Source organism: Oncorhynchus keta, chromosome 13 (assembly GCF_023373465.1).
Source record: "Oncorhynchus keta strain PuntledgeMale-10-30-2019 chromosome 13, Oket_V2, whole genome shotgun sequence".
Taxonomy (NCBI): domain Eukaryota; kingdom Metazoa; phylum Chordata; class Actinopteri; order Salmoniformes; family Salmonidae; genus Oncorhynchus; species Oncorhynchus keta.
In genome coordinates, this window is record NC_068433.1 from 37,548,415 (window position 1) to 37,576,167 (window position 27,753).

General features: G+C 43.2%; 1 protein-coding gene across 5 annotated transcripts in view; it reads right to left on the bottom strand.

Moving 5' to 3' along the window:
• Nucleotides 1-27,753, bottom strand: part of LOC118392262 (copine-8-like) — a 118,816-nt gene that overhangs the window by 62,373 nt on the left and 28,690 nt on the right. For 4 of the 5 annotated variants that reach the window (XM_052460070.1, XM_052460071.1, XM_052460073.1 and 1 more), the window contains 4 exons: nt 21,547-21,593; nt 20,944-21,047; nt 15,367-15,406; nt 7,293-7,369 (listed from right to left, as the gene is read on the bottom strand). In XM_052460070.1, the coding sequence (XP_052316030.1) occupies nt 7,293-7,369; nt 15,367-15,406; nt 20,944-21,047; nt 21,547-21,593 (268 nt within the window). Of the gene's footprint in view, nt 1-7,292; nt 7,370-15,366; nt 15,407-20,943; nt 21,048-21,546; nt 21,594-21,948; nt 22,150-27,753 lie in introns of those variants that run through there. The other variant, XM_052460072.1, reaches the window with a different exon arrangement.

The following is a 27,753-nucleotide window of genomic DNA, read 5'->3' on the forward strand; positions in this document are numbered from 1 at the left end:
TTTTGTGAAAATGTTGCCTGCTGAATGCTCGGCTTAATGCTACGCTAGGCTATCAATACTCTTACACAAATGCTTGTATAGCTTTGGTTGAAAAGCATATTTTGAAAATCTGAGATGACAGTGTTGTTAACAAAAGGCTAAGCTTGTGTTTGAATATATTTATTTCATTTCATTTGCGATTTTCATGAATAGGAAACGTTGCGTTATGGTAATGAGCTTGAGGTTATGATTACGCTCCCGGATACGGGATTGCTCGACGCTAGAGGTTAACCTTAAAATAACATGCTGACCAGACCGGACACATCGCGTGCGCGAGTGTCACAAAATAAATGTAGAAATCCATGTTACTCAATTATTGCACCCACACTGCTCGTGTGTGCCAACGAGCATCTGCGACGCCAAGGGCTAAAATAGAAGTAATTCCTATTTCTGAAGCAGATCGCGTTGAAAGTCCTTCCTCTCCCATCTCCTCATTGGTTTATAGAAGCAGCTCTGCGATTGTGTAGGCTACTTTGTGCATGATTTCTCTATTGTACTACATAATTGATAAGTCATATACCTCCTCTACTATACACATTGCCCACTGAAAATAAAAGTGGGTATATGGCTTATACAGTACCTGCGTATACCCTCCACTACACCACTGGCCCTTTGTGTTTTACAAAAAAGTGCACTCTCCTACATGAGTGGGCTGGTTTTACAGTTGCTGTCCTTTCAGAATCAAGAACCTGTCACACACCGAAAGCCTATAGGTTCGCCACTGCGCAAACATGTCTATAATAGATATAAAGACTGTTAAGATATTAATGTTTCAAGAAAGGAGTGTATGTATTTGGCCTGGCGAAGTGGATTTATGCGCTGACTGAATGGAAGCTGATAATTATGATGCTCCGTTGGTCTCGGGAAGAAATTACAAGTCCTCACTGTCATGAGACCAGTCTGGAGTACTACAAAACTGTCATGACCCTTCTTTAGTCTTGCTTTCAAAACATTACATGCACTTTCAAAGAATCTATCCTACAACAAACCCAGTCAGAGGCAGCCTGCATGTCTCACAGACTGACCAGGAGCAACAACCTATACTCCTGATTGAGCCAATGTTTAGGAAACAAAATGTGAAGGCCAAAATTGTTGAGGGAAAGCCCTCATGTTTATGCAATCTAATAATCACCATACTTCCAGAACCAGCTTTATATTTTATTTCAGTTGAGAAAATCTACAAAAGGAATTGGCCCACCTTAGTCTATATTGATAAAGATGCATGTGACATTGTATCAACAGTGGACTAATGAAACCAATACCAGAAGATAGTTTGAGTAGATTTTTCCTTTAATAACTACAGTCAAACAAACAGGCCGAGGATTGTGACACAAGGTTTGTGAGGAAGAGAGGTGAGAAAGGCATAAAAGAGCAGACGTCTAGTATTGAGCATCAGCGTTAGCATTATCGTGCGTCTGTGTGTATGAAAACATCTCATTAGAGAGCATGAGCTCACACCTGCTATTAACAGGAAGACCGACAATGAGGGAGTGGTGTTGAAATGCATACACATACACACCTCCACCCTCAATGCATGTTCCCAACAGCCTTTTTACTTCAGTGCTTTGAGACTTGTGTCATACATTTGAATTAGTGAGTGATTTCGCTCCTACAGTAAAACTCCGGGAGATTTTTGTTCCCCAGATACACAGAAACCTGAGATAGCAACAGACTGTTCAAACCCAGTAACCTAGAGTAAGTGGGTTTGTAGGCTGTCATTTCATAACTGGCTATTATGCATCAGCTGTGAGGAGTGTGGTCACATACAGTGCCATCAATAGCCCTTAGCTAATTCCATATTGTGTTGTGTTACAGGTTGAACTCAAAATATATATCTATTTTTTTAAATCCCCCATCTACACGGAATACCCAAATAATGACAAAGTTAAAAACATGTTTTAAGAAACTTTTGCAAATGTGTTGAAAATGAAATACAGAAATATCTCATTTACATAAGTATTCACAGCCCTGAGTAAATACTTTGTAGAATCACCTTTAGCAGTGATTACAGCTGTGAGTCTTTCTTGGTAAGTTTCTAAAGGCTTTCCACACCTGGATTGTGCAACATTTGCCCATTACGGTTTTCAAAATTCATCAAGCTCTGTCAAATTGGTTGCTGATCATTGCTCGACAACTATTTTCATGTCTTGCCATAGATTTTCAAGCAGCGTTAAGTCAAAACTAATTTGGCCACTCAGGAACAGACACTGTCTTCTTGGTAAGCAACTCCAGTGTAGATTTGGCCTAGCGTGTGTTACGCTATTATCCTGCTGAAAGCTGAATTCATCTGGTAGAAAGCAGAACCAGGTTTACAAGCATACCCATAACATGATGCAGCCACCACTATGCTTGAAAATATGGAGAGTGGTACTCAGAAATGTGTTGTATTGGATTATAAACATAAGACTTAAGTTAAGTCCTTTGCCACATTTTTTGCAGTATTACTTTAGTGCCTTGTTGCAAACAGGATGCATGTTTAGGAATATTTTTATTCTGTACGGTCTTCCTTCTTTTCACTCTGTCAATTAGGTTAGTATTGTGAAGTAACTACAATGTTGTTGATCCATCCTTAGTTTTGTTCTATCACAGCCATAACACTCTGTTTTAAAGTCACCATTGGTGAAATCCCTGAGAGGTTTCCTTCCTCTCCTGCAACTGAGTTAGAAAAGACACCTGCATCTTTGTAGTGACTGGGTGTATTGATACACCATCCAAAGTGTAATAAATAACTTCACCATTCTCAAAGGGATATTGAATGTCTGCTTTATTTTTACCCATCTACCAATAGGTGCCCTTCTTTGTGAGGCATCGGAAAACCTCCCTGGACTTTGTGGTGTAATCTGTGTTTGAAATTCACTGCTTGACTGAGGGATCTTAAATATACGTGTATGTGTGGGATACAGAGATGAGGTAGTCATTCAGAAATCATGCTACACACTATTACTGCACACAGAGTGAGTCCAAGCAACTTATTATGTGACTTGTTAAGCACGTTTTTACTCCTCTACTTATTTAGGATAGCATAACAAAGGGTTTGAACATTTACTTACACAAGACATGTCATTTTTTCATTTTTTATTCATTTGTAAACATCTAACTTGTAAACATTCCACTTTGACATTATGGGGTATTGTGTGTAGGCCAGTGACACAAAATCTAAATTTAATCCATTTTAAATTCCGGCTGTAACACAACAACATGTGGAAATTGTCAAAGGGTGTGAATACTTTCTGAAGGCACTGTATCACTGTATATATGGGAGAAAGTGTGTTTATTGGTATTTTTTTGTCTTCCGGTCTTGACAATGAACTGGGTCACGTGTCAAAGACTGATATGTTGACAATAAACGTGTGTGTCGATGTAAATATTTCAGAGTAATTGACAGGTGAGTGACCGCCATGAGAAGTAGATCATGGGTCAGGGTTAAAGTTACGATGGAAAATGGTGAACCAAAGTTATAATTGCGTGTGTTGGTGCAAATTCTATAATGATCAGGTGAGTGATGGCGCCGGAGGGGAGGGCTGCTGTTTTATTGGCTCTTAACCAACTGTGCTATTTTTTTTTTTTTTTTTTACATTGTTTGTAACTTATGTTGCACATAATGTTGCTGCTACCGTCTCTTACGACCGAAAAGAGCTTCTGGACATCAGAACAGCGATTACTAACCTTGAATTGGACGAATAGTTGTCCCTTAATGAGTCGGACGGGAAGGATATACTCCAAACACTCACACAGGCCCTCATGCTCGTCATTCACTGGAGAAATAAACTAAGATTTCGCAGAACGAGATAGGGGTGCCTTGTGAGGATCAGGCGACGAGTGTCTAATCTGCCTTTGCCATTAGTACTGTTAGCTATCATTCAATCGCTGAAAAATAAATGGGACGAACCGAAAGCATGTTTATCCTACCAACGGGACATTAAAAACTGTAATATCTTATATTTCATGAGTCATGGCTGAACGACTATATGAATAACATACAGCTGGTGGGTTACACACTGTATCGGCGGGATACAACAGCAGCCTCTGGTAAGACACGGGGCAGGGCCTATACATATTTGTAAACAACAGCTGGTGCATGTTATCTAAGGAAGTCTCAAGGTTTTGCTCGCCTGATAAGTTGTAGACCACACTATCTACCTAGAGAGTTTTCATCTGTATTTTTCGTAGCTGTCTACATACCACCACAGACCGATGCTGACACTAAAACCGCACTCAATGAGCTGTATACTGCCATAAGCAAACAGGAAAACGCTCATCCAGAGGCGGCGCTCCTAGTGGCCAGGTACTTTAATGCAGGTCAATTTAAATCAGTTTTACCTAATTTCTATCAGCATGTTAAATGTGCAACCAGAGGGAAAGAAACTCTAGACCACCTTTACTCCACACACAGAGACACGTACAAAGCTCTCCCACATCCTCCATTTGGCAAATCTGACCATAATTCTATCCTCCTGTTTCCTGCTAACAAGCAAAAATTAAAGCAGGAAGCATCAGTGACTCAGTCTATAAAAAAGTGTTCAGATGGAGCAGATGCTAAACTACAGGACTGTTTTGCTAGCACAGACTGGAATATATTCCGGGGTTCTTCCAATGGCATTGAGGAGTACAGCACATCAGTCACCGACTTCATCAATAAGTGCATTGATTACATCGTCCCCACAGTGACTTTGAGTACATAACCCAACCAGAAGCCTTGGATTGATTACAGGCAACTTCCGCACTGAGCTAAAGGGTAGAGCTGCCGCTTTCAAGGAGTGGGACTCTAACCCGGAATCTTATATGAAATTCCGCTATGCCCTACGATGAACCATCAAACAGGTAAAGTGTCAATACACGACTAAGATCGAATCGTACTACACCGGCTCCGACGCTCGTCGGATGTGGCAGGGGTTGCAAACGATTACAGACTACAAAAGAGAAGCACAGCCGAGAGCTGCCCAGTGACATAAGCCTACCAGACGAGCTAAATAACTTCTACACTCGCTTCGAGGCAAGTAATACTGAAACATGCATGAGAGCGTCAACTGTTCCCTATGACTGTGTGATCACGCTCTCCGCAGCCGATGTGAGTAAGACCTTTAAACAGGTCAAAATTCACAAGGCCAGATAGAATACACGTCCTGGTAATCTGAGCATGCGCCGACCAACTGGCAAGTGTCTTCATGGACATTTTCAACCTCTCCCTGTCGGAGTCTGTAATACCAACATGTTTCAAGGAGGTCACCACAGTCCCTGTGCCCAAGAACACTAAGGTAACCTGCCTAAATGACTCCTGACCCGTAGCACTCACGTCTGTAGTCATGAAATGCTTTGAAAGGCTGGTCATCAACACCATTATCCTAGAAACCCTAGACCCACTTCAATTTGCATACCACACCAACAGATCCACAGTTGATGCAATCTCTATTGCACTCCACACTTCCCTTTCACACCTGGACAAAAGGAACACCTATGTGAGAATGTTATTCATTGACTACAGCTCACCATTCAACACCACAGTGCCCTCAAAGCTCATCACTAAGCTAAGGACCCTGGGACTAAACACCTCCCTCTGCAACTGGATGCTGGACTTCCTGACCGGCTGCCACCAGGTGGTAAGGGTAGGTAACAACACATCCGCCACGCTGATCCTCCACACTGAGGCCGCTCAGGGGTGCGTGCTCAGTCTCCTCCTGTACTCCGTGTTCACTCATGACTGCACAGCCAGGCACGACACCAACACCATCATTAAGTTTGCTGATGACACAATAGTGGTAGGCCTGATCACCGACAACGATGAGACAGCATATAGGGAGGAGGTTAGAGACCTGACCATGTGGTGCAAGGTCAACAACCTCTCACGCAATGCGATCAAGACAAATTAGATGATTGTGGACTACATGAAAAGGAGGACAGAGCACGCCCCCATTCTTATCTACGGGGCTGTAGTAGAGCAGGTTGACAGCTTCAAATTCCTTGGTGTCCACATCAACAACAAACTAACATGGTCCAAGCACACCAAGACAGTCGTGAAGAGGGCACAGTCTCCCCCTCAGGAGACTGAAAAGATTTGGCATGGGTCCTCAGATCCTCAAAGGGATTTACAGCTGCACCATCAAAAGCATCCTGACGGGTTACATCACTGCCTGGTATGGCAACTGCTCTGCCTCCGACCGCAAGGCACTACAGAGGGTAGTGCGTACGGCCCAGTACATCACCGGGTCAAGCTTCCTGCCATCCAGGACCTCTATACCAAGTGGTGTCAGAGGAAGACTCCAGCCACCCTAGTCATAGACTCTCTGCTCACGCACGGCATGCGGTAGCGGAGCGCAAAGTTTAGGTCCAAGAGGCTTCTAAACAGCTTCTACCCCCAAGCCATAAGACTCCTGAACATCGACTCAAATGGCTACCCAGACTATTTGCATTGCCCCCCAACCACCCTCTTCTACACTGCTACTACTGCTATTATCTATGCATAGTCACTTTAATAACTCTACCTACATGTACATATTACCTCAATTACCTCGACACCGGTGCCCCGTACACTGACTCTGTACCGGTACCCCCTGTATATAGCCTCACTATTGTTATTTACTGCTGCTCTTAAATTATGTTATTCTTATCTCTTTCTTTTTAGGGGGGGGGGTATTTTCTTAAAAGTGCATTGTTGGTTAAGTGCTTGTAAGTAAGCATTTCACTGTAAGGTATTTGGCGCATGTGACATATAAAATGTGATTTGTTTTATGGAGTGAATGCCATAAGAACTGGGTCAGGGATAGCCTGCATATAGAATCTTTATAGAATGTTTTTTTATTTTGTTGCCAATTATGCCATTTAGCAGACTTTTTTTTATCCAAAGCGACTTACAGTCATGCATGTATACATTTAACATTTTACCTTTATTTAACTAGGCAAGTCAGTTAAGAACTAATTCTTATTTTCAATGACGGCCTAGGAACAGTGGGTTAACTGCCTGTTCAGGGGCAGAACGACAGATTTGTACCTTGTCAGCTCGGGGATATGAACTTGCAACCTTTCGGTTACTCGTCCAACGCTCAAACCACTAGGCTACCCATACGGGTGGTCCCGGGAATTAAACCCACTATCCTGGTGACATGCTCTACCAACTGAGCTACAAAGGACCATACTGTCTATGGGTTTGAGATGTGAGTGTAGTGATGTTGTATAGCATGGAGTTTTGAGGTTAGAGTGAAACCGTATAATAGGGGTTAGAGGTAATTGGTTTAAAATGGAGGAACAGAGGTACTCACGCCATAGGTTTCTCCATACGGCTGCCCAGCGATCCCACCACCTCTCCCAACGTACAGAACGCCTGGCCAAGGAAGTCCTACAGAAACAGAGATCCAAGTTTTTATCATCCACACACAGCAGACTCCCATTCCATACTGCGCATAGAATACTCTTTATGAAACATGACATTGACATTAATACAATGAATCACATGTTGGGGGATGGGGGAGGGAGAACCCTTGTGATTCTATTAGCCAGTGTCTGGAAAAACACCAACACTTCATAATGGAATCTCACTGTGGTCTTCTCTGACCATAATGTCTAGTATAAACAGTGTGTGCTGTATAATCCCTATAGGCTTTATAGCCCAGTTATTTCCAGCATGCTCCAGCATCCAGACCTGGAGCAAATACTATTTGAAATACTTTAAGTATTTGCTCTAGCCTGCCTGGGTTACCAAATGGTCAGTTTATCAGTTTTAGGATTATTGTATTGGTTCCATTGCGCCAAGAAAACTCAACCAAGCCTAGATAAAGTATTTGAAAAGACTTCAAATAGTATTTGAACCCAGGTCTGATTTCCTCCCAGCTCCACTACCACACCTGCTCAGCTTGCTTGCCTGCCTGCCTATCTGCCTGCCTGCCTATCTGCCTGCCTGCCTATCTGCCTGCCTGCCTGCCTATCTGCCTCTCACATGTTAACACAGTAAAGGTTTATCTCCAGTGGAATTCCACACTGGCCAGGGCTGGCTAAGCAGCCTCTAAAACTGCCAAGTGTGTCATTCCCAGCCTGAGATGATTGATTTTATCCCCTGTTTATATGCCTGATCGAGGAAGGAAGAAAAGGAGAGAGACAGAGTGAGAGCAAGAGCAAGAGCGAGAGAGATTGGGGGCGGAGGGAAGGAGAGAGAGAGGGATAGGGATAGAGAATGTATCCAGCGTGAATGTCTGTGAAATTGGGAGAGACAGTTCCAGAATGGAGGACCAGTGAAAAAAGCCTTGTGACTAAGAGTGCTTGTGTGTGCACAGCATGTGTGTGCTAGGGTCCCTGGTTGCGTACCTTTAAGGATAAAAAATGTAACTGCAACGTTAATGCAACGTATTTTACACAACACGACAGGCAGTGGACCAGGAGATATGGGCTTTATTATAGCGTTACTATTGTACCAACTCCAACAGGTAGAGGAGCATCTCTTGTACTCCACACATTGAATTGTGCACGTCATCCACCAAACATTGTGGAAAAACGGCAGTTATTTTCCATGACTGTACACTATTGATGACAAAGGCGATTGGCCCACATCACAGTGACCACTCCCCCTTTTATCCTTTCACCATGGAAACTTTTACACGCTGCTCACTATGTGCACATTGTTAGAATACTAGTCTAAAACATTACCCAACAGATTATCAGCCACATTAGTCAGGTAATGGTAAATAAAGCTATGCATGACACATGCCATGTGACAAGCCAACATGTGAAGGCTGTTCAAATAAAGAAAAGGTATCCCTTAAGGTCCAACATATAATAACTTGTTCTCATTGTTTGTGCTTATCTAATGACCTTCATCCTTAGGCGGTTGTTTGCCAAACAAAGTCTAAACAGAACATTTCCCTGCAATGTGGGCAGACTGGTTTTTCCAAATTGCCAAAGCAAACACAGGAGAGAGCAAAGTGTGAAACGTGACTAAGATAAGATAAGACAGGGATAGAAATGCTAAATGAATCTAGTCAATCCTAGGGATAAAAGGAACATGAGCATTTTGCTAATAGTAGGCTGAGCTTATGGTGATCATTAGGTAAGATAATGCCAGGATAATGTAGTATAATGCTTTCAGTCCAGTGAATTCAATGTAATTAATGTCACTTGAGACCTAATTTAGCAATATGAGGTGGTTTAGAAAGGCAGCATCACAAATCCTGATTGGTATGGATGGTGTTCTGAAGGGTCATTCCAAAAAACGCTCTAATTAACCTCTGGATATGCCCCCTCTACTGCCAACTCAGCACACCTGAACTCACTCTAACAATCATCATTTCTCTCCTTTCCTCAGCTATAAATGCAGTGTGTTACCATTTCCATGTGTCCTTTTGTTGTGCGTCCCTGAGTTTAAATAAGTACCTTTTAATGTGTTATTGGAGATTATATAATGCTAACTTTGCCAACTTCCTAGCCTGTATATACTGTATATCTATTTATCAATCTACACTATATATACAAAAGTACACTCCATGACAAAAAGTATGTGGACACCTGCTCGTCGAACACCTCCTTTCCAATATCATGGGCATTCATTTGGAACAGTGGAACAGTGCTGGTTGGAACAGTGCTGCGGGGACTTGCTCCCATTCAGCCACAAGAGCATTAGTGAGGTCGGGCAATGGTGTTGGGCGATTAGGCTTGGCTCGCAGTCTGCGTTCCAATTCATCCCATGAAACAGGACAGGGCCTTCCCCAAACTGTTGCCACAAAGTTGGGAGCACAGAATCGAATTGTATGTTGTAGTGTTAAGATTTCCCTTCACTGGAACTAAGGGCCCTAGCCCGAACCATGAAAAACAGCCCCAGACCGCAATTTCTCCTCCACCAAACTTTACAGTTGGCACTATGCATTGGGACAGGTAGCATTCTCTAGACATCCGCCAAAATAATTTTTGTCCGTCAGACTGACAGATAGTGAAGCGTGATTCACCACCCCAGCCGACGCTTGGCATTGCACACAGTGATCTTAGGCTTGTGCGTGGCTGCTCGGCCATGGAAACCCATTTCAATAAGCTCCCGACTAACAGTTATTGTATTGATATTGCTTCCAGGGGCCGTTTGGAACTTGGTAGTGAGTGTTGCAACCGAGGACAGATGCTTCAGCATTCAGAGTTCGATGGACATTGCATGGCTGTGTGGTCAGATGATGCAGATGCGAAGCTACAGGAATGTTTTGCTTGCACAGACTGGAATATGGTCCGGGATTCATCCAATGGCATTGAGGAGTACAGCACATCAGCCACCGACTTCATCAATAAGGGCATCGATGACGTTGTCCCCACAGTGACCGTACGTACATACCCCAACCAGAAACCATGGATTACAGGTTTCCACTGCGGCTTTCAATTAGCGGGACTCTAACCCGGAAGCTTATAAGAAATCCCGCTATGCCCTCCGACGTACTATCAAACAGACAAAGCATCAATTCAATACTAAGATCGATCCTACTACACCGGCTCTGACGCTCGTCGGATGTGGCAGGGCTTGCAAACTATTATGGACTACAAAGAGAAACCCAACAACGAGCTGCCCAGTGACACGAGCCTACCAGACAAGCTAAATTAATTCTATGCAAGCAACACTGAAGCATGCATGAGAGGACCAGCTGTTCAGGAGGACAGTGTGATCACCCTCTCCATAGCCAATGTGAGTATGACCTTTAAACATGTCAACATTAACAAGGTCACAGGGCCAGATGGATTACCAGGACGTGTACACAGAGAATGCGCTGACCAACCGGCAAGTGTCTTCAACGACATTTTCAAACGGTCCCTGACAGAGTCTGTAATACCTACATGTTTCAAGCAGACCACCATAGTCCCTGTGCTATAGAACACCAAGGTAACCAGCCAAATGACTACCAACCATTCTGTAGCCATGAAGTGCTTTGAAAGGCTGGTCATGGTTTACAGCAACACCATAATCTCAGAAATTCTAGAGGCAATTCAATTTGTATATCGTCCCAACAGATCCACAGATGATACAATCTCTATTGCACTCCACACTGCCCTTTCTCACCTGGACAAAATGAACATCTACGTGAGAATGCTGTTCATTGACTACAGCTCGGGGCAGCAGGTAGCCTAGTGGTTAGAGTATTGGGCCAGTAACCGAAAGGTTGCTAGATCGAATCCCCGAGCTGACAAGGTAAAAATCTGCTGTTCTGCCCCTGAACATGGCAGTTAACCCACTGTTCCTAGGCTGTCATTGTAAATATGAATTTGTTCTTCACTGACTTGCCTAGTTAAATAAAATAAATAAACATATTGCCCAGCTAAGGACCCTGGGACTAAACACCTCCCTCTGCAACTGGATCCTGGACTTCCTGAATAGCCGCCCCCAGGTTCCTTTTGACCAGGTGGGAAAGGGCAACAACATATCCGACACGCTGATCCTCAACACGGAAGCCCCTCAGGGGTGCGTGCTTATTCCCCTACTTTACTCCCTGTTCACCCACGACTGCATTGCCAAGCACGATTCCAACACCATCAATAACTTGGCCGATGACACAACGGTGGTAGGCCTGATCACCAACAATGACAAGACAGTGGGGTGCAAGGACAACAACCGGTCCCTCAACGTGATCAAGACAAAGGAGTTAATCGTGGACCAAAAGAAAAGGAGGGCCGAGTACGCCCCCATTCACATCGACAGGACTGTAATGGAGCAAGTTGAGAGCTTCAAGTTCCTTGGTGTCCACATCACCAACAAACTATCATGGTCCAAACACACCAAGACAGTGAGGGAGAGGGCACGACAACACCTATTCCCCCTCAGGAGACAGAAAAGATTTGGCATGGGTCCTCAGATCCTCAAAATGTTATTCAGCTGCACCATTGAGAGAAAACGGACTGGTTGCATCACCGCCTGGTATGGCAACTGCTCGGCATCCAATCGCAAGACGCTACAGAGGGTAGTGCGTACTGCCCAACACATCACTGGGGCCAAGCTTCCTGCCATCCAGGACCTCAATACCAGGCGGTGTAAGAGGAAGGCCCTAAAAATTCTCAAAAGCTCCAGCCACCCTAGTCATAAACTGTTCTCTCTGCTACAACACGGCAAGCGGTACAGGAACGCCAAGTCGACATCCAAAAGGCTCCTTAACAGTTTCTACCCCCAAGCCATAAGCCATGAACAGTTAATAAAATGACTACCCGGACAATTTGCATTGACCACCCCCTTTTTTTAATGCTGCTGCTACTCACTGTTTATTATCTATGCATATTCACTTTACCCTTTAACTGTGCTAATAACTAACAGAGGATCTGAAACATTTTTGCACACGTGGCTACATGCAGCTCTCGCTTTGATCTCAGAACAAGCGCATTTACTCACAACCACTCATGCTGTAAACACAGCCCAGTTCAAAGTAAATGACACAGATCCATATATGGCAACGGCCTATTTGCATATTGGCCTACTGCAGCTCCGACATGAGTAATGCATTGACATGAGTAATGCATGTCAATGCAGTAGAATCTTACTCCGATGCGTTCCGCCTACCACAACATCTCTTCTATAGTTTGTTTGGTTTCTGTATATTAGATTGAATGTGGCTACTAGTGTTAATTCGATCACAAATGCCACAGTAAAGGGAAAAGGGGGGTACCTAGTCATTGTTCAACAATGTATTCTACTGAAAAGTGTCCTCCACATGTAACCCAACCGCTCTGAATCAGAAACGTTGATAGCGTTAAACAGGGAAAATTGGTCACCAACCTTTACTGAGTCAAGATCACTTTGAGTCAAAATCCAAGCAGAGATCGACCGCTCAGATAGATTTTTACATGAAAAACTTAAGCCTTTTAAAAACAATACTGTAGCAATGAGGTCTGTGCAGTAAGCTATAGGCCCAATACATTATTACTGCAAATTGGCTTTGCTTGAATTGCCCTACCAAGGCATTGTTGTTTGGGCCATGTTTTGATTTGAGGTAGGCTTTATGATCACACCAGTAATAGATTGTTGTTGTATTACTTGTGAAGCACAGCTGAGTGAGCATACATTTAAATTATCTGCTTTTTAAATAATTTTGGGGGGGCTGCATCTGATGGTCTGAGCAGCAGACTGAGGGTCTGTCTCTTAACATCCCTCAACTCTCCCTTTCCTCCACTGACACTGACCAAAATGGGACACCGTCTTCCTGTTGATGGCAAAACTCAAGTCGTCCCTGCATTATTTATGCCTCATGCACAAATTCATGTTGTTACTCCTATGAACAGAGAAAGTGAAATATTCCCTGATATTAAAAAAGACCCAAGACTATAGATACTTCCTACTCATTCATTACTGCTGCAGTGCTGTGTGGCAATAGGAAGAATTTGCATTTTATGGCTTATAAAGGTGTTGAATACAAAGTGTTGACAGTGCCGAGTAAGAATTTAAACAAAGACAGCATCTATGGCGATCGACTAGGAATGCCTTGGAGATCAGGTCGATCGTAATCGACGGGTTGGTGACCACTGCTCTCGAAAGTTGGGTGAAGTTCAATCTCGTGTTTCTCACTGTGGGCTGATATTTCTGCAAGACCGTCCTGGGGGAGCTGCACGGCAGTTTCAGGAATATTGCGCGCAGCTTAGAGGGAACATAGCACCTGTTGTATTAGACGCATGTGAGAAATACAATTTGGTTTGATTTTGGAATGAGATGTTCGACGCGCAGGTGTCCACTTACTTTTGGTCATGTAATGTGTGTTGAAATTTTCCGCATTGACTGACCTTCATGACTTAAAGTAATGATGGACTGTCGTTTCTCTTGACTTGATTTTTTACCAAATAGAGATATTTTCTGTATACCAACCCTACTTTGTTACAACACAACTGATAGGCTCAAACACATTAATGAAAGAAATTCCACAAATGAACTTTTAACAAGGCACACATGTTAATTGATAATACTTTCCAGGTGACACCTCATGAAGCTGGTTGAGAGAATGCCAAGAGTGTGCGAAGCTGTCATCAAGGCAAAGGCTGGCTACTTTGAAGAATCTCAAAATATATAATATATTTTGATTTGTTTAACACTTATTTGGTTACTACATGATACCATGTGCTATTTCATAGTTTTGATGTCTTCACTATTATTCTAAATAGTAAACATTTATAAAAACCCTTGAATAAGTAGGTGTGTCCAAACTTTTGACTGGTACTGTATCACACACACACACACACACACACACACACACACACACACACACACACACACACACACACACACATTTGGAAAGTATTCAGACCCGTTGACTTTTTACACATTGTCACGTTACAGCCTTATTTTAAAATGGATTAAATAGATTTTCCCCTCACATAAATCGAAACACAATACCCCATAATGACAAAGCAAAAACAGTTTTAATTTTTTTTTGCAATTGTATTAAAAACAAAAAACGGTAATATCAAATGTACATAAGTAAATAGACCCTTTACTCAATACTTGTTGAAGCACCTTTGGCAGTGATTACAGCCTTGAGTCTTCTTGTGTATGACACTACAAGCTTAGCACACCTGTTTTTGGGAAGTTTCTCCCATTCTTCTCTGCAGATCCTCTCAAGCTCTATCAGGTTGGATGGTGAGCGTCAGGTGTGTTAGAGTTGGGCTGGTACGAAAGCCTGCACTATTGCCATTCAACTTATTTTAATTCAGTGACTGAACAGGTGTCCAAGGCAAAAGTACAGAACTCAAACTCCTTTGGTGGGAGCTAGCAGACAGAGATACATTTGTGGAATAGAGTGGTGCGCAGAAGAGAGAAAGGGACCACATGAATGAGCAATTCCCAGAGCGTGTGACAGGCACAGATGGGGTCCTTGTGGTAAGACTGCAGTGGGTAATATGCATCTCTTATTCTAGATTTGATAAGAACCTTGTGTGTGTGTGTGTGTGTGTGTGTGTGTGTGTGTGTGTGTGTGTGTGTGTGTGTGTGTGTGTGTGTGCCTGCCTGCCTGTGTCTGTCTATCTAAATGTAAATAAAATCATCACATTTTAAAGAAGAATCAGGGTTTATTGTGTGTCAACAAAGAGAGACTGATGGCATTGTTACATGAAATTACTGTAATCTGTGTGTTTTTATTCACAGCGATGACAATAGACAGGCGAGGGGCAGGGAAGGTAGAGAACACACAGCGCATCACATGGAACTGAGAGAAGGCGAGAGCGAGTGTGTGAGTGCACAGTTATGCTAAAACACACTGGCTACCCAGGGAAGGTAACCCCACTATGAAATACTAAACCCAGTTATTAAAGAACAGAGAGTAACTACTGTAGTAAGGGGGTGCTAATGACAATAGGATGAACCCCCAAAGCGCACACGCACTCTCACACACAGAAAGAGAGACTTACATGTTTTGACAGGTTGGAGCTCTTTGAGTCGACATCGTACCTGGAGAAGAGAATAGAAACACACACTGTTAGAGGGCCATGGAGATGACAGCAGTACAGCTGGGAGCAACAGGTGATTTACAGAAGGGGACACTCAGACCGCTCAGTAAATGTATAAAGCAATGAAGTCACGCAGAGTATTATTAAGTCTTCTTGTGCTTTTCAATCCTTTTAGTATCCTGACATGTCATACTGGAGGACTCCCTGGGTGTTTAAGTGTTTGTGGGCTTGTGTTTGTATCCTTGTAACAATGCGGGTGTCTGTGTGAGCCAGTTCGGAAAGGGGGGTTCTTGCCCAACAGGGCTGCAATCAGCTGCAGATTCAGGAACCAATTTAAAGTCATTTCACAGTCCAGGTCATTTTACACAGCTACTAAAAATAGACGTCTATTTTTGAGGTAATATTTGAAAGCAATTTTATGGAGACTGAGCCTCACGTAGCTGAAAGAAAAGCAGTGATACAAAGACCCACTACTGTAGCCCCTGTGGTTTTTCTGACAGTGAGAACCATTACATGTAATCGAAACAAACTACCAAGGAGAAAGGACCACTACTTGTCAGGCCCTGGTTAAAGCTACAGTCTACAGTGTTTCCCCGATATGCTAAATCGTGGCCGCCACCCCACCAGAGAAATCTAAATGCCATCTTATTTATTTGAAAAACATTTTGGGGGATGGTAAAACAATAAATCTGTGTACACTTAAACAACTAAAACCATATATAAATGATGTAGAATAGAAAATGGAGCAATGTCTTTTTTTTAGAAGATCACCTTTGAGAACCAACAATCACGAAAATAAAATTTGACTCCGGGAGAATCCAAAATTCCTTAAAGGTCATGGCATGGAGCCCCCATTGATTTTGTTAGTCATTTAGATAGCATAAGACCAAAATGGTCCCGTCACTTGTATACAGCTGAGACTATTGAAACATTGACCATTGAATAGCTTTCCAAACCACAAACTGGAGCTTTAACAAAAAGGATGAGCAACACTGCTATACAACATCAGCCATAGAACATAGATTCCATTTAAATCACATATTGGAACATCACCTCCCCACTATCACATAGGCCAGAAATAGACATAACTCTGTTGACAGAAAACATTATGTGCCCAAGGGGAAATTGTCTATTCAATCAGGCCAGTGTTTTCATCCACTATCATCTCTGTCAATGTTGTCTCAACAGGATGGCCTTACTCAATTACACACATCAAACAACTAGTAGGCTCTGATTCTGTTGATGGGAGATGAGAGGGAATATCTCTCTCTGTGTGATACTCGTGGGTCTCTGGGCTCTAGTCCTGTGCCAGCTTCCACACACACACATACACACACACACACACACACACACACACACACACACACACACACACACACACACACACACACACACACACACACACACACACACACACACACACACACACACACACACACACACACACACACACACACACACACACACACACACTAGCAAGCAGGACAGATCATGTGGCATACTGCCACTGTCAGTGAGATGGGATGGTGTATTTGTCATTCTGAGTGTATTGTCAGAATGAGCTCTGGGATGTTTGTTATGTAACTCACAAAGCACTGGAGGCACAGCAGCTCTAATGTTCTATTCCATTGAAACAGATCACTTACATCCATGAAAAAGTAATTTCCTGAGACACACAGCACAAAGGCATGTGTTTTTGTATTTATTCAGCCGCCAAACCAAATGCCCCACGACACCTAACACACACAAACACACACTACCACATGTGTGCGTGCACATATTTTTGTCTCGGTCTGTCCATGATGTACAGTATGCGTACTTGTGTGCGTAGAGCTGTTGCGGTGACCACAGTAGAATTCTTATGTGACCGTTGAGTCAGGGTAATCTCCTCTTATGCACTCTGGACATGTGTTAGTAGCACCCAACTCTATAATGATCATCAGGTCCTAATGATCGGGTACTCAGGACACTATTGTCCCTCTAACCACTCTGACATCAATGCAAATGGGTTTGAAAATCACACCAAACACTTCTCAACAAAGACAGTATCGTGCTAAATTTGAAGAAGTTCAACAACGGGTTCAAACTGAGTGAAAAACATGATCGTTGTGGATGTTGTTTCAAAGCCTAACACAACAAAATGGACAGTGTTTTCTAAGGTGATGATTCATTCTAAACAACCATATGGATATTAGAGCTTATGCATCTGCATAGGCCTATAATGTATAAGTCCAAGCCTGAAATAAAACGGAATTAAGATGATGCCGTTATAAAATAGATAGCCTACTGCATATTACACACAGCAAAAAATCAAACATTTAAAAAAAATACTGATTTAAGACATCTTTGGTACATAATTGTTCTAGCCTAAACTAAACAAATTCAGAGTTAACCTATCATTGTTAATGGCCTAGTAATATAGGGCATTTTTGATATTTTTTATAATTAATAGGCATTACCTTTAGCTACAGAAAACCACACCACCATGCGTTTCCATCTCCTCTCCCTCTCAAATCATCAATAGCCTATAGTCGCATCATTCAGCCCATATATTGTTTCATTTCTAATGCATTCTATGGTTGCCAAATAACTAAGTCTAGCGTATAGGACCTGCTTCAAATCATCACTTTTACGGTCAACATAGCCACTTCATACGCACACTCTCACTCCGGAATGGGAAAAATGTCCTTTCTATTTCATTCAGCTATGTTCATATTTGTTTTACTATAAAATCATATAATATAAAATAATGGTACAGGATTTAAGCCTATCTTGCCTGCTAAATGAACAAGCCCACAGCATGCCGCATAGCCAGATAACATACAGGAGGCCAAATCATATTCTGTTCTTCTGAAATACATTTTCTTCATATCATCATGTTTCTTTAGACGGACCTTCCTAAAACAATGGATTTATTGTGTATATTGTGTATATTCAATTTATTTATTATACTTTTTAAAAATGTTAAATGTAAATGTTCCAAAGGCGAGCATCAGCAGCTTGTATGCGTGCACATGCTTGTGGTGTGTGTGTGCTTTGTCTGTGTGTGTTAAGCCTCAGCTCTGACATTAACACAGCCTAGCAGGGCTCCATCACTCTCTTGTCCACCTCCCTCAGAAACCCATTCGACTAGAGTTCCACTCGCTTGCCTGGGAAAATTCTATTTCAGACCAGGATAGACAAGAATGAAAAGCTGCCCTACCTAACCTTTAAACACAGTCAAGACACCAACCGAGCCATAACATGAATGACAGAATATTATTACATGTCTACTCTGACACAAACCAGAAAGAACTCCAAGGAAGGTGAGAGAAGGAGACAGGGGAAAAGAGAGGAAAGAAGAGCGAGTGATCAGTGGGGGGAGAAAGAAAAAGAGAAAGGGAGAGGAAAAAGAGGGAGCGAGAGGAGGGAGAAGGGAGAGGAAAAAGAGGGAGCGAGAGGAGGGAGAAGAGAGAGGAAAAAGAGGGAGCGAGAAGGGAGGGGAAAAAGAGTGAGCGAGAAGAGGGGGAAGGGAGAGAAAAAGAGGGAGCGAGAGGAGGGAGAAGGGAGAGGAAAAAGAGGGAGCGAGAGGAGGGAGAAGGGAGAGGAAAAAGAGGGAGCGAGAAGGGAGGGGAAAAAGAGTGAGCGGAAGAGCGAGGGGAGGGAAAAAGAGGGAGGGAGGGGGAAGGGAAAAAAGAGGGAGCGAGAAGAGGGGGAAGGGAGAGAAAAAGAGGGAGCGAGAGGAGGGAGAAGGGAGAGGAAAAAGAGGGAGCGAGAGGAGGGAGAAGGGAGAGGAAAAAGAGGGAGCGAGAGGAGGGAAAGGGGAGAGGAAAAAGAGGGAGCGAGAGGAGGGAGAAGGGAGAGGAAAAAGAGGGAGCGAGAGGAGGGAAAGGGGAGAGGAAAAAGAGGGAGCGAGAGGAGGGAGAAGGGAGAGGAAAAGCAGGTATAAAGAGAGAAAAAAAGAGCGTGAGCTATCTGAGCAGAGCGCAGCCACCAGTGGAGGATGTAGTATGGCCTGATGTTCACACACACACACACATACACACACACACATCTTAAGCCTGAGGGGAGACACACACATACACACACACACATCTTAAGCCTGAGGGGAGACACACACAGGTCGTGAACACACGCCTCCCCCTTAACACACACACACACACTTTTTCTCTCACTCACACACAATTCATCCCAAAGGTGTTCGAAAGGGGTTGAGGTCAGGGCTCAATGCAGGCCAGTTCCTCCACACCAATCTCAAGAAACCATTTCTGTATGGACCTCGCTTTGTGCACAGGGGTATTGCCATGCTGAAACAGGAAAGGGCCTTCCACAAACTGTTGCCATAAAGTTGGAAGCACAGAATCGTCTACAATGTATGCTGTAGTGTTAAGATTTCCCTTCACTGGAACTAAGGGGCCTAGGCTGAACCATGAAACACAGCCACAGACCATTATTCCTCCTTAAAACTTTAAAGTTAGCACTAAGCAATTAACTTCATTCATCACTCCAGAGAACGCATTCCCACTGCTCCAGAGTCCAATGTCGCCAAGCTTTTACAACACTCCAGCCAATGTTTGGCATTGCGCATGGTGTGCCATTGAAACTCATTTCATGAAGCTCCCGACAAACACTTGTGCTGAGTGTTGCAACCGAGGACAGGCGATTTTTACACGCTACGCGCGTAAGCACTCAGCGGTCCCGTTCTGTGAGCTTATGTGGCCTACCACTTCACGGCTGCGCCATTGTTGCACCTAGACATTTACACTTCACAATAACAGCACTTACAGTTGACCGGGGCAGCTCTAGCAGGGTAGAAATTTTACAAACTGACTTATTGGAAAGGTGGCATCCTATGATGGTGCAACATTGAAAGTCACTGAGCTCTTCAATAAGGCCATTCTATTGCCAATGTTTGTCTATGGAGATTGCATAGCGGTGTGCTTGATTTTATACACCTGTCACAACGGGTGTGGCTGAAATAACCGAATCCACTAATGTGAAGGGGTGTCCACATACTTCTATATATATCGTTTATTACGGTCCCAGTCAGGTCATTTCACATGGAGTAAATAATGCTATTGGAGTAAATAGAGATTTGTGTATCATTCAATTAGTTGTGTGTATTCAGTTAGTTGTTTGTTCTGTTAGCTGTGTGTCTCTCAGTAATGGAATGTGTCTTTTACTGTATTAATTCACAGGCCCTAGTTGGTCTTTCAGGCGCTGACACACACACAGCACTTAATTTTCTCTCTTGTATCGGCGAGAGAGTGCCCACGCGACCTCCTGACCCCTCGCAAGTCAGAGAGAAATTTAAATACCTACTCTGACAGGATGACGAGGAGGAACACCGATATGCACACACACGCGCACACACAAACACAAGGCTGCACTCACACACACACACACACAAGCGTGCACACACACTTTGACAGGACACTAGGCAGGGACACCAATCCGTACTGACAATGCACACTCTAGATACACTCCTTTATACACTATACACACATAACTACACAAAGGTAGTAAAAAACAAAGAGGCACATACAAATGTTTACTTACAGGTCAAATCTCAGATTCTGTCGTTCCTCAAAGAAATAATCCAAGATGAATTTACGAACAAACTCCGGGTTGAGAGTGTTTTCAATCACCTCTGTCCTTCCAAACTTTAGAGAACGAGAGAGAGGATGAAAAAGTTGAGGGTCAAAGGCATGCAAGATACTTCCTTCGGTTGAATGTGGGTATTTGACAGACGAATTGACCGCTCAAAAAATATCATGGCGCATCTCAATTTCAAATGAATAAATGAAATATTGAGAATTCATTACTTGAGAGTGACATTACCGATGTCAGAGGCTGCCTCCCAAATGACACACGGTTTCCAATATAGTGCAAAACTTTTGACCAGGGACCATATGTAGGAAATAGGGTACCATTTGGGACAGACAGAGTAATACCTAACACAGCTATCTATAAGTGTTATATGGGTCTGATATTTCACTAATTATTAATCATAGGGGAAAATATGCAGAGATGGGGTTGAGGATTCATTTCATAATTTACTTGTATAAATATTGGGGTTTGAGTGCCAAAGATCATGTTGAATATCAGGCCTTTTCAATTCAGTATCTGATGTACTGTGTAGGCTAACTGAAGGGGACTTACCTCTCTCCACTCCTTATTGCCGATGCCTTGTGTGTAGAGAACGCATACTAGATGAAGAGGGAGAAACACAGAAGAACAAGGTTAAACAGGGGACCCTGCATGACCTGTTGAGGAAAATGCATTACAGGGTTGCAAACATTATAGGAGGAATATTTTAACAACATCATAATGCTCTAGTGGGGGAAAAAAACTGAGCTCATTCATGGTGCACTTATTTCAGTAGGGCTTTGAGAATGCACAGCATAATAAACTCCTGTTAAGGTAGTGGTGCACGCTTGCACGCACACACACACACACACACACACACACACACACACACACACACACACACACACACACACACACACACACACACACACACACACACACACACACACACACACACACTATTTAATCACTTACTCGGCAGCCCCGAGGAGAGCTGAAGCCAATTTTCCTCTGCACATATGCTTGTTACAGAGGGAAGAGAGGAATGTAGCAAACATAAGAGCAGCCGTTGTCCCGCCATCACTGACATCTCTCTCACACTCCCTCTCCCCCCGTCTCTCACTCTCCTCTCTCTCTCTCTACCTCACTCCCACTATCTCTGGATCTCGCTTTCTCTCCTTCTCCCTTCCTTTTCAAAGGCACGCCCAAAGAGAGATATATGACCCCAAAGTCTCACCTGAGACCTGGGAAGAAAAGGCCAAAGTTGTCGTTCTTGCCCCCCCTATCCCTCCCCTGGCTCCTCTCGCTGCCCACTGAAGCATCTTAATCCCGGTAGACTTGAGCAGCAGCACTCAGCATGATTAAGACGGCCACTCAGCACAAGTGCCTCCCTACATGAATGTACATGGCCCTGGACCTGGCTCATCATCATAAGCCTATCATCATTAGTCACAAAGCCTCCTTCTCCCTAATCTTTGCCGCAGATCCCATACATGAATATGAATAAATCTGCCTTGAGAATATGACCCGTGACATATGAGCGGAGTCACTTTGATTGACTCACGAGGCGTGAGAAGGAAGGAAGACGCCCTGTTTCTATTTTGGGCTGGAGTTGTGGAGGAGGGGAGAGGAGAGGGGATCGAGACTCGGGGGCGAGACTCAGAGACAGAATCTCGAGATGCTGAATATTGAGATCAAGAATGTCAAGACAGGCAGAAAAAGGAGACAAGCGGACAAAATGCCTGAAAGAAAAGAAAAACAGAAAGATGAAGAGCATATGTGATGCTTTCTAACCAGAGAGAGAAAGAAAGAGAGAAAGAGAAGAGAGCAAGAGAGCAAACAAGAAAGATGGAGATAGAGAGAGAAGGCAATAGTGCCACAACAATACACACATTACTGATTAACACACAGCCCAGAGTGATTCATCAGTAAAACATAATAACACCTACCTACCTACCTACCTAACAGTGGAGGCTGCTGAGGGGAGGACGGCTCATAATAATGGCTGGAATGGAGTCAACAGAGTGGTATCAACATGGAAACCACATCTTTAATACCATTCCACTGACTCCATTACAGCCTTTATTATGAGCCCTCCTCCCCTCAGCAGCCCCACTGACACATACATACAACATTTGGCACCAACTCTCTTGCACTGGCTCTATGCACACTCACTTGACTCTCCCCATGCACTCACACATACTACACTGACACTCCAACAGACACATACTACACTGACACTCCAACAGACACATACTACACTGACACTCCAACACACACACATACTACACTGACACTCCAACACACACATACTACACTGACACTCCAACACACACACATACTACACTGACACTCCAACACACACACATACTACACTGACACTCCAACACACACACATACTACACTGACACTCCAACACACACACATACTACACTGACACTCCAACACACACACATACTACACTGACACTCCAACACACACACATACTACACTGACACTCCAACACACACACATACTACACTGACACTCCAACACACACATACTACACTGACACTCCAACACACACATACTACACTGACACTCCAACACACACATACTACACTGACACTGACACTCCAACACACACATACTACACTGACACTCCAAACACACACATACTACACTGACACTCCAACACACACATACTACACTGACACTCCAACACACATACATACTACACTACTACACTGACACTCCAACACACACGTACTACACTGACACTCCAACACACACACGTACTACACTGACACTCCAACACACACATACTACACTGACACTCCAACACACACGTACTACACTGACACTCCAACAGACACATACTACACTACACTGACACTCCAACACACACATACTACACTGACCATACTACACTGACACTGACACTACACTGACACTCCAACACACATACTACACTGACACTCCAACACACACATACTACACTGACACTCCAACACACACATACTACACTGACACTCCAACACACACATACTACACTGACACTCCAACACACACATACTACACTGACACTCCAACACACACATACTACACTGACACTCCAACACACACATACTACACTGACACTCCAACACACACATACTACACTGACACTCCAACACACACATACTACACTGACACTCCAACACACACATACTACACTGACACTCCAACACACACATACTACACTGACACTCCAACACACACATACTACACTGACACTCCAACACACACATACTACACTGACACTCCAACACACACATACTACACTGACACTCCAACACACACATACTACACTGACACTCAACACACACATACTACACTGACACTCCAACACACACAAGCTGCTGCTACTCTGTTTATTATATATCCTGATTTTACTCCTACCTACATGTACATACTGTATTACCTCAATTACCTCAACTACCTGTTACCCATGCACATTGACTTGGTACTGGTACTCCTTGTTATTGTTACTATTGTGTTACCATTTCCTTTTTACAGTATTTAGCAAATATTTTCCTTACTTTTTAACTGTTGTTGGGAACAGCTCGTAAGTAAGCATTTCACTGTAAAGTCTACACCTGTTGTATTCAACCAATACCATTTGATTTGACATACATAACATCACACTGATATTAATAACATTCACAAAGCATGGTTTTCCCAAAGCCTTATTACATTTTCCCGTGTTTCACGTGACCCTCCAGATAAGCATTAAGAAAACACTGGGTTGACCTTTAGCCGAACTGCTGCTTTTATGCGTTTTGTTTTGTTGTTTTTCCTGCCTTTCTCTGTCTGCACGCTCTGTGTTGCTTGTTCCACAGTATGTTTCTCTGTCTGCGTGCTCCGTGTTGCTTGTTACACAGTATGTTTCTCTGTCTGCGTGCTCCGTGTTGCTTGTTACACAGTATGTCCCTCTGTCTGCATGCTCCGTGTTGCTTGTTCTGCAGTATTTCTCTCTGTCTGCATGCTTCGTGTTGCTTGTTCTACAGTATGTTTGTCTGTCTGCATGTTCCGTGTTGCTTGTTATACAGTATGTTTCTCTGTCTGCATGCTACGTGTTGCTTGTTCTACAGTATGTTTCTCTGCCTGCGTGCTCTGTGTTGCTTGTTCTACAGTATGTTTCTCTGTCTGCATGCTACGTGCTGCTTGTTCTACAGTATGTTTCTCTGTCTGCGTGCTCCGTGTTGCTTGTTCAACAGTATGTTTCTCTGTCTGCATGCTACGTGTTGCTTGTACTACAGTATGTTTCTCTGTCTGCGTGCTACATGTTGCTTGTTCTACAGTATGTTTCTCTGTCTGCATGCTGCGTGTTGCTTGTTCTACAGTATGTTTCTCTGTCTGCATGCTCCGTGTTGCTTGTTCTACAGTAGGTTTCTCTGTCTGCATGCTCCGTGTTGCTTGTTCTACAGTAGGTTTCTCTGTCTGCGCGCTCCATGTTGCTTGCTCTACAGTATGTTTCTCTGTCTGCATGCTGCATGTTGCTTGTTCTACAGTATGTTTCTCTGTCTGCATGCTCCGTGTTGCTTGTTCTACAGTAGGTTTCTCTGTCTGCATGCTACGTGTTGCTTGTTCTACAGTATGTTCTCTGTCTGCGCGCTCCATGTTGCTTGTTCTACAGTAGGTTTCTCTGTCTGCATGCTACGTGTTGCTTGTTCTACAGTATGTTTCTCTGTCTGCATGCTACGTGTTGCTTGTTCTACAGTAGGTTTCTCTGTCTGCGCGCTCCATGTTGCTTGTTCTACAGTATGTTTCTCTGTCTGCGCGCTCCATGTTGCTTGTTCTACAGTATGTTCCTCTGTCTGCATGCTCCGTGTTGCTTGTTCTTCACACAATTACTGTAAAAATAAATGAAATATGTAAAAGTAGGGAGTGATTCACACCTTTATGTGTAATCCATGTTGTATGGCATGTTAATGCATACAAGTTGTATCCATCATAAGATAGATTGTTTGTGAAAGAATCCTCCGTTGTCAATGTTATTCATCCAGCAACGGATGACTAACATTGAAAAGGCATTGGCTCCAATTCACTAAGTGGGTCGTTGGAAAGGGGGATACCTAGTCGGCTGTACAACTGAATGCATTCAACTGAAATGTGTCTTCCACATTTAAACAAGCCCCTCTGGGCATGTGTCGATAGTGATAGTGTTCGAAAAGAAAGGCAGCGTTGCTCTTGGATCAGCTATCCCCATTCAAATGTCAGCTTAACTGTTACGCTCGTCGTTTGAATGAGGAGACCTTGGTGCAGCGTGGTAGGCGGACATCTTACTTTTATTAAAATGAACACCGAAAAACAACAAAATACAAAACAAACTTAAAGTTCTGTAGGCTACACAGCAACTATACAAAATCAAGATCCCACAAACAAAGGTGGGAAAAAGGGCTGCCTAAGTATGATCCCCAATCAGAGACAACGATAGACAGCTGCCTCTGATTGGGAACCATACCAGGCCAAACAAAGAAATAGGAAAACTAAACTGCCCACCCTAGTCACACCCCGGCCTAACCAAAATAGAGAATTAAAAGGATCTCTAAGGTCAGGGTGTGACATTAACATTATAATTATTTCATAATACTGACGACGTATCAGTTCCAAGAGAGACATTATCACCTACGGTTACAAATATGGATATGGCTCATAATGCGCACATTGTTGCACATTATGAAATATAATAAGGCAAGAATTACAGACACTATAGCTGTACAATTAGCAAAATATAACTAAAATATAACATGAAATTGATTTCAATATGATTGAAATACACTTAGTGTGAAAAACATTAGAAACGCTCTTTCCATGACAGACTGACCAGGTGAATCCAGGTGAAAGCTATGATCCCTTATTGATGTCACTTGTTAAATCCACTTCAAATCAGTGTCGATCAAGGAGAGGAGGCAGGTTGAAGTAGGATTTGAAAGCATTGAAACAATTGAGACATGCATTGTGCATGTGTGCCATTCAGAGTGTGAATGGGCAAGACGAAATATTTAAGTGCCTTTGAATGGGGTATGGTAGTAGGTGCCAGGCGGACCGGTTTGAGTATGTCAAGAAGTTCAATGCTACTTGATTTTTCACACTCAACAGTTTCCCATGTGTATCAAGAATGGTCCACCACCCAAAGGACATTCAACCAACTTGGAGTCAACATGGGCCAGCATTTCTGTGGAACGCTTTCGACACATTGTAGAGTCCATGCCCCAACGAATTGAGGCGGTGTTGAGGGCAAAGGGGGTGCAACTCAATATTAGGAAGGTGTTCGTAATGTTTAGTGCACTCAGTGTATGTAGGCCTGTTTGTAGCCTATAGGCCTGCTCTCTGGCAGTCCCCAATGTTTTCATTTGGCCCCCAGGCTTGTGTGGAACAAAGACATTGGCAACTTTGGATTTGATTTTGTTCTGAAGTTATCAGCGGTCGGAGACAGTTAAACATCTTGATTCTATCTTCAAGGAATACCTAGGATCCAAAGCATCCAACGGCTAAGCTGTTCCTGGTCTCAGCCCAGTAAAAACAAGCCTTTTACAGTTTTGGGAAACAGCTGTTCCACTGGATGTCATAAGGTGTATGCACCTAAATGGATCGGGCTACTTTAAGAGGTTTCTTAAATGAAATATAAATGTAAATGTAAATGTAGTAATTGAAAAGGAACAGTTTGGAGAACCCAACAGTTCACCTGACACAAGACTGAATCCAAATATTCCACTGTACATTTTATGTGAATTTTACTTTTTTTTTAAAAAAGAA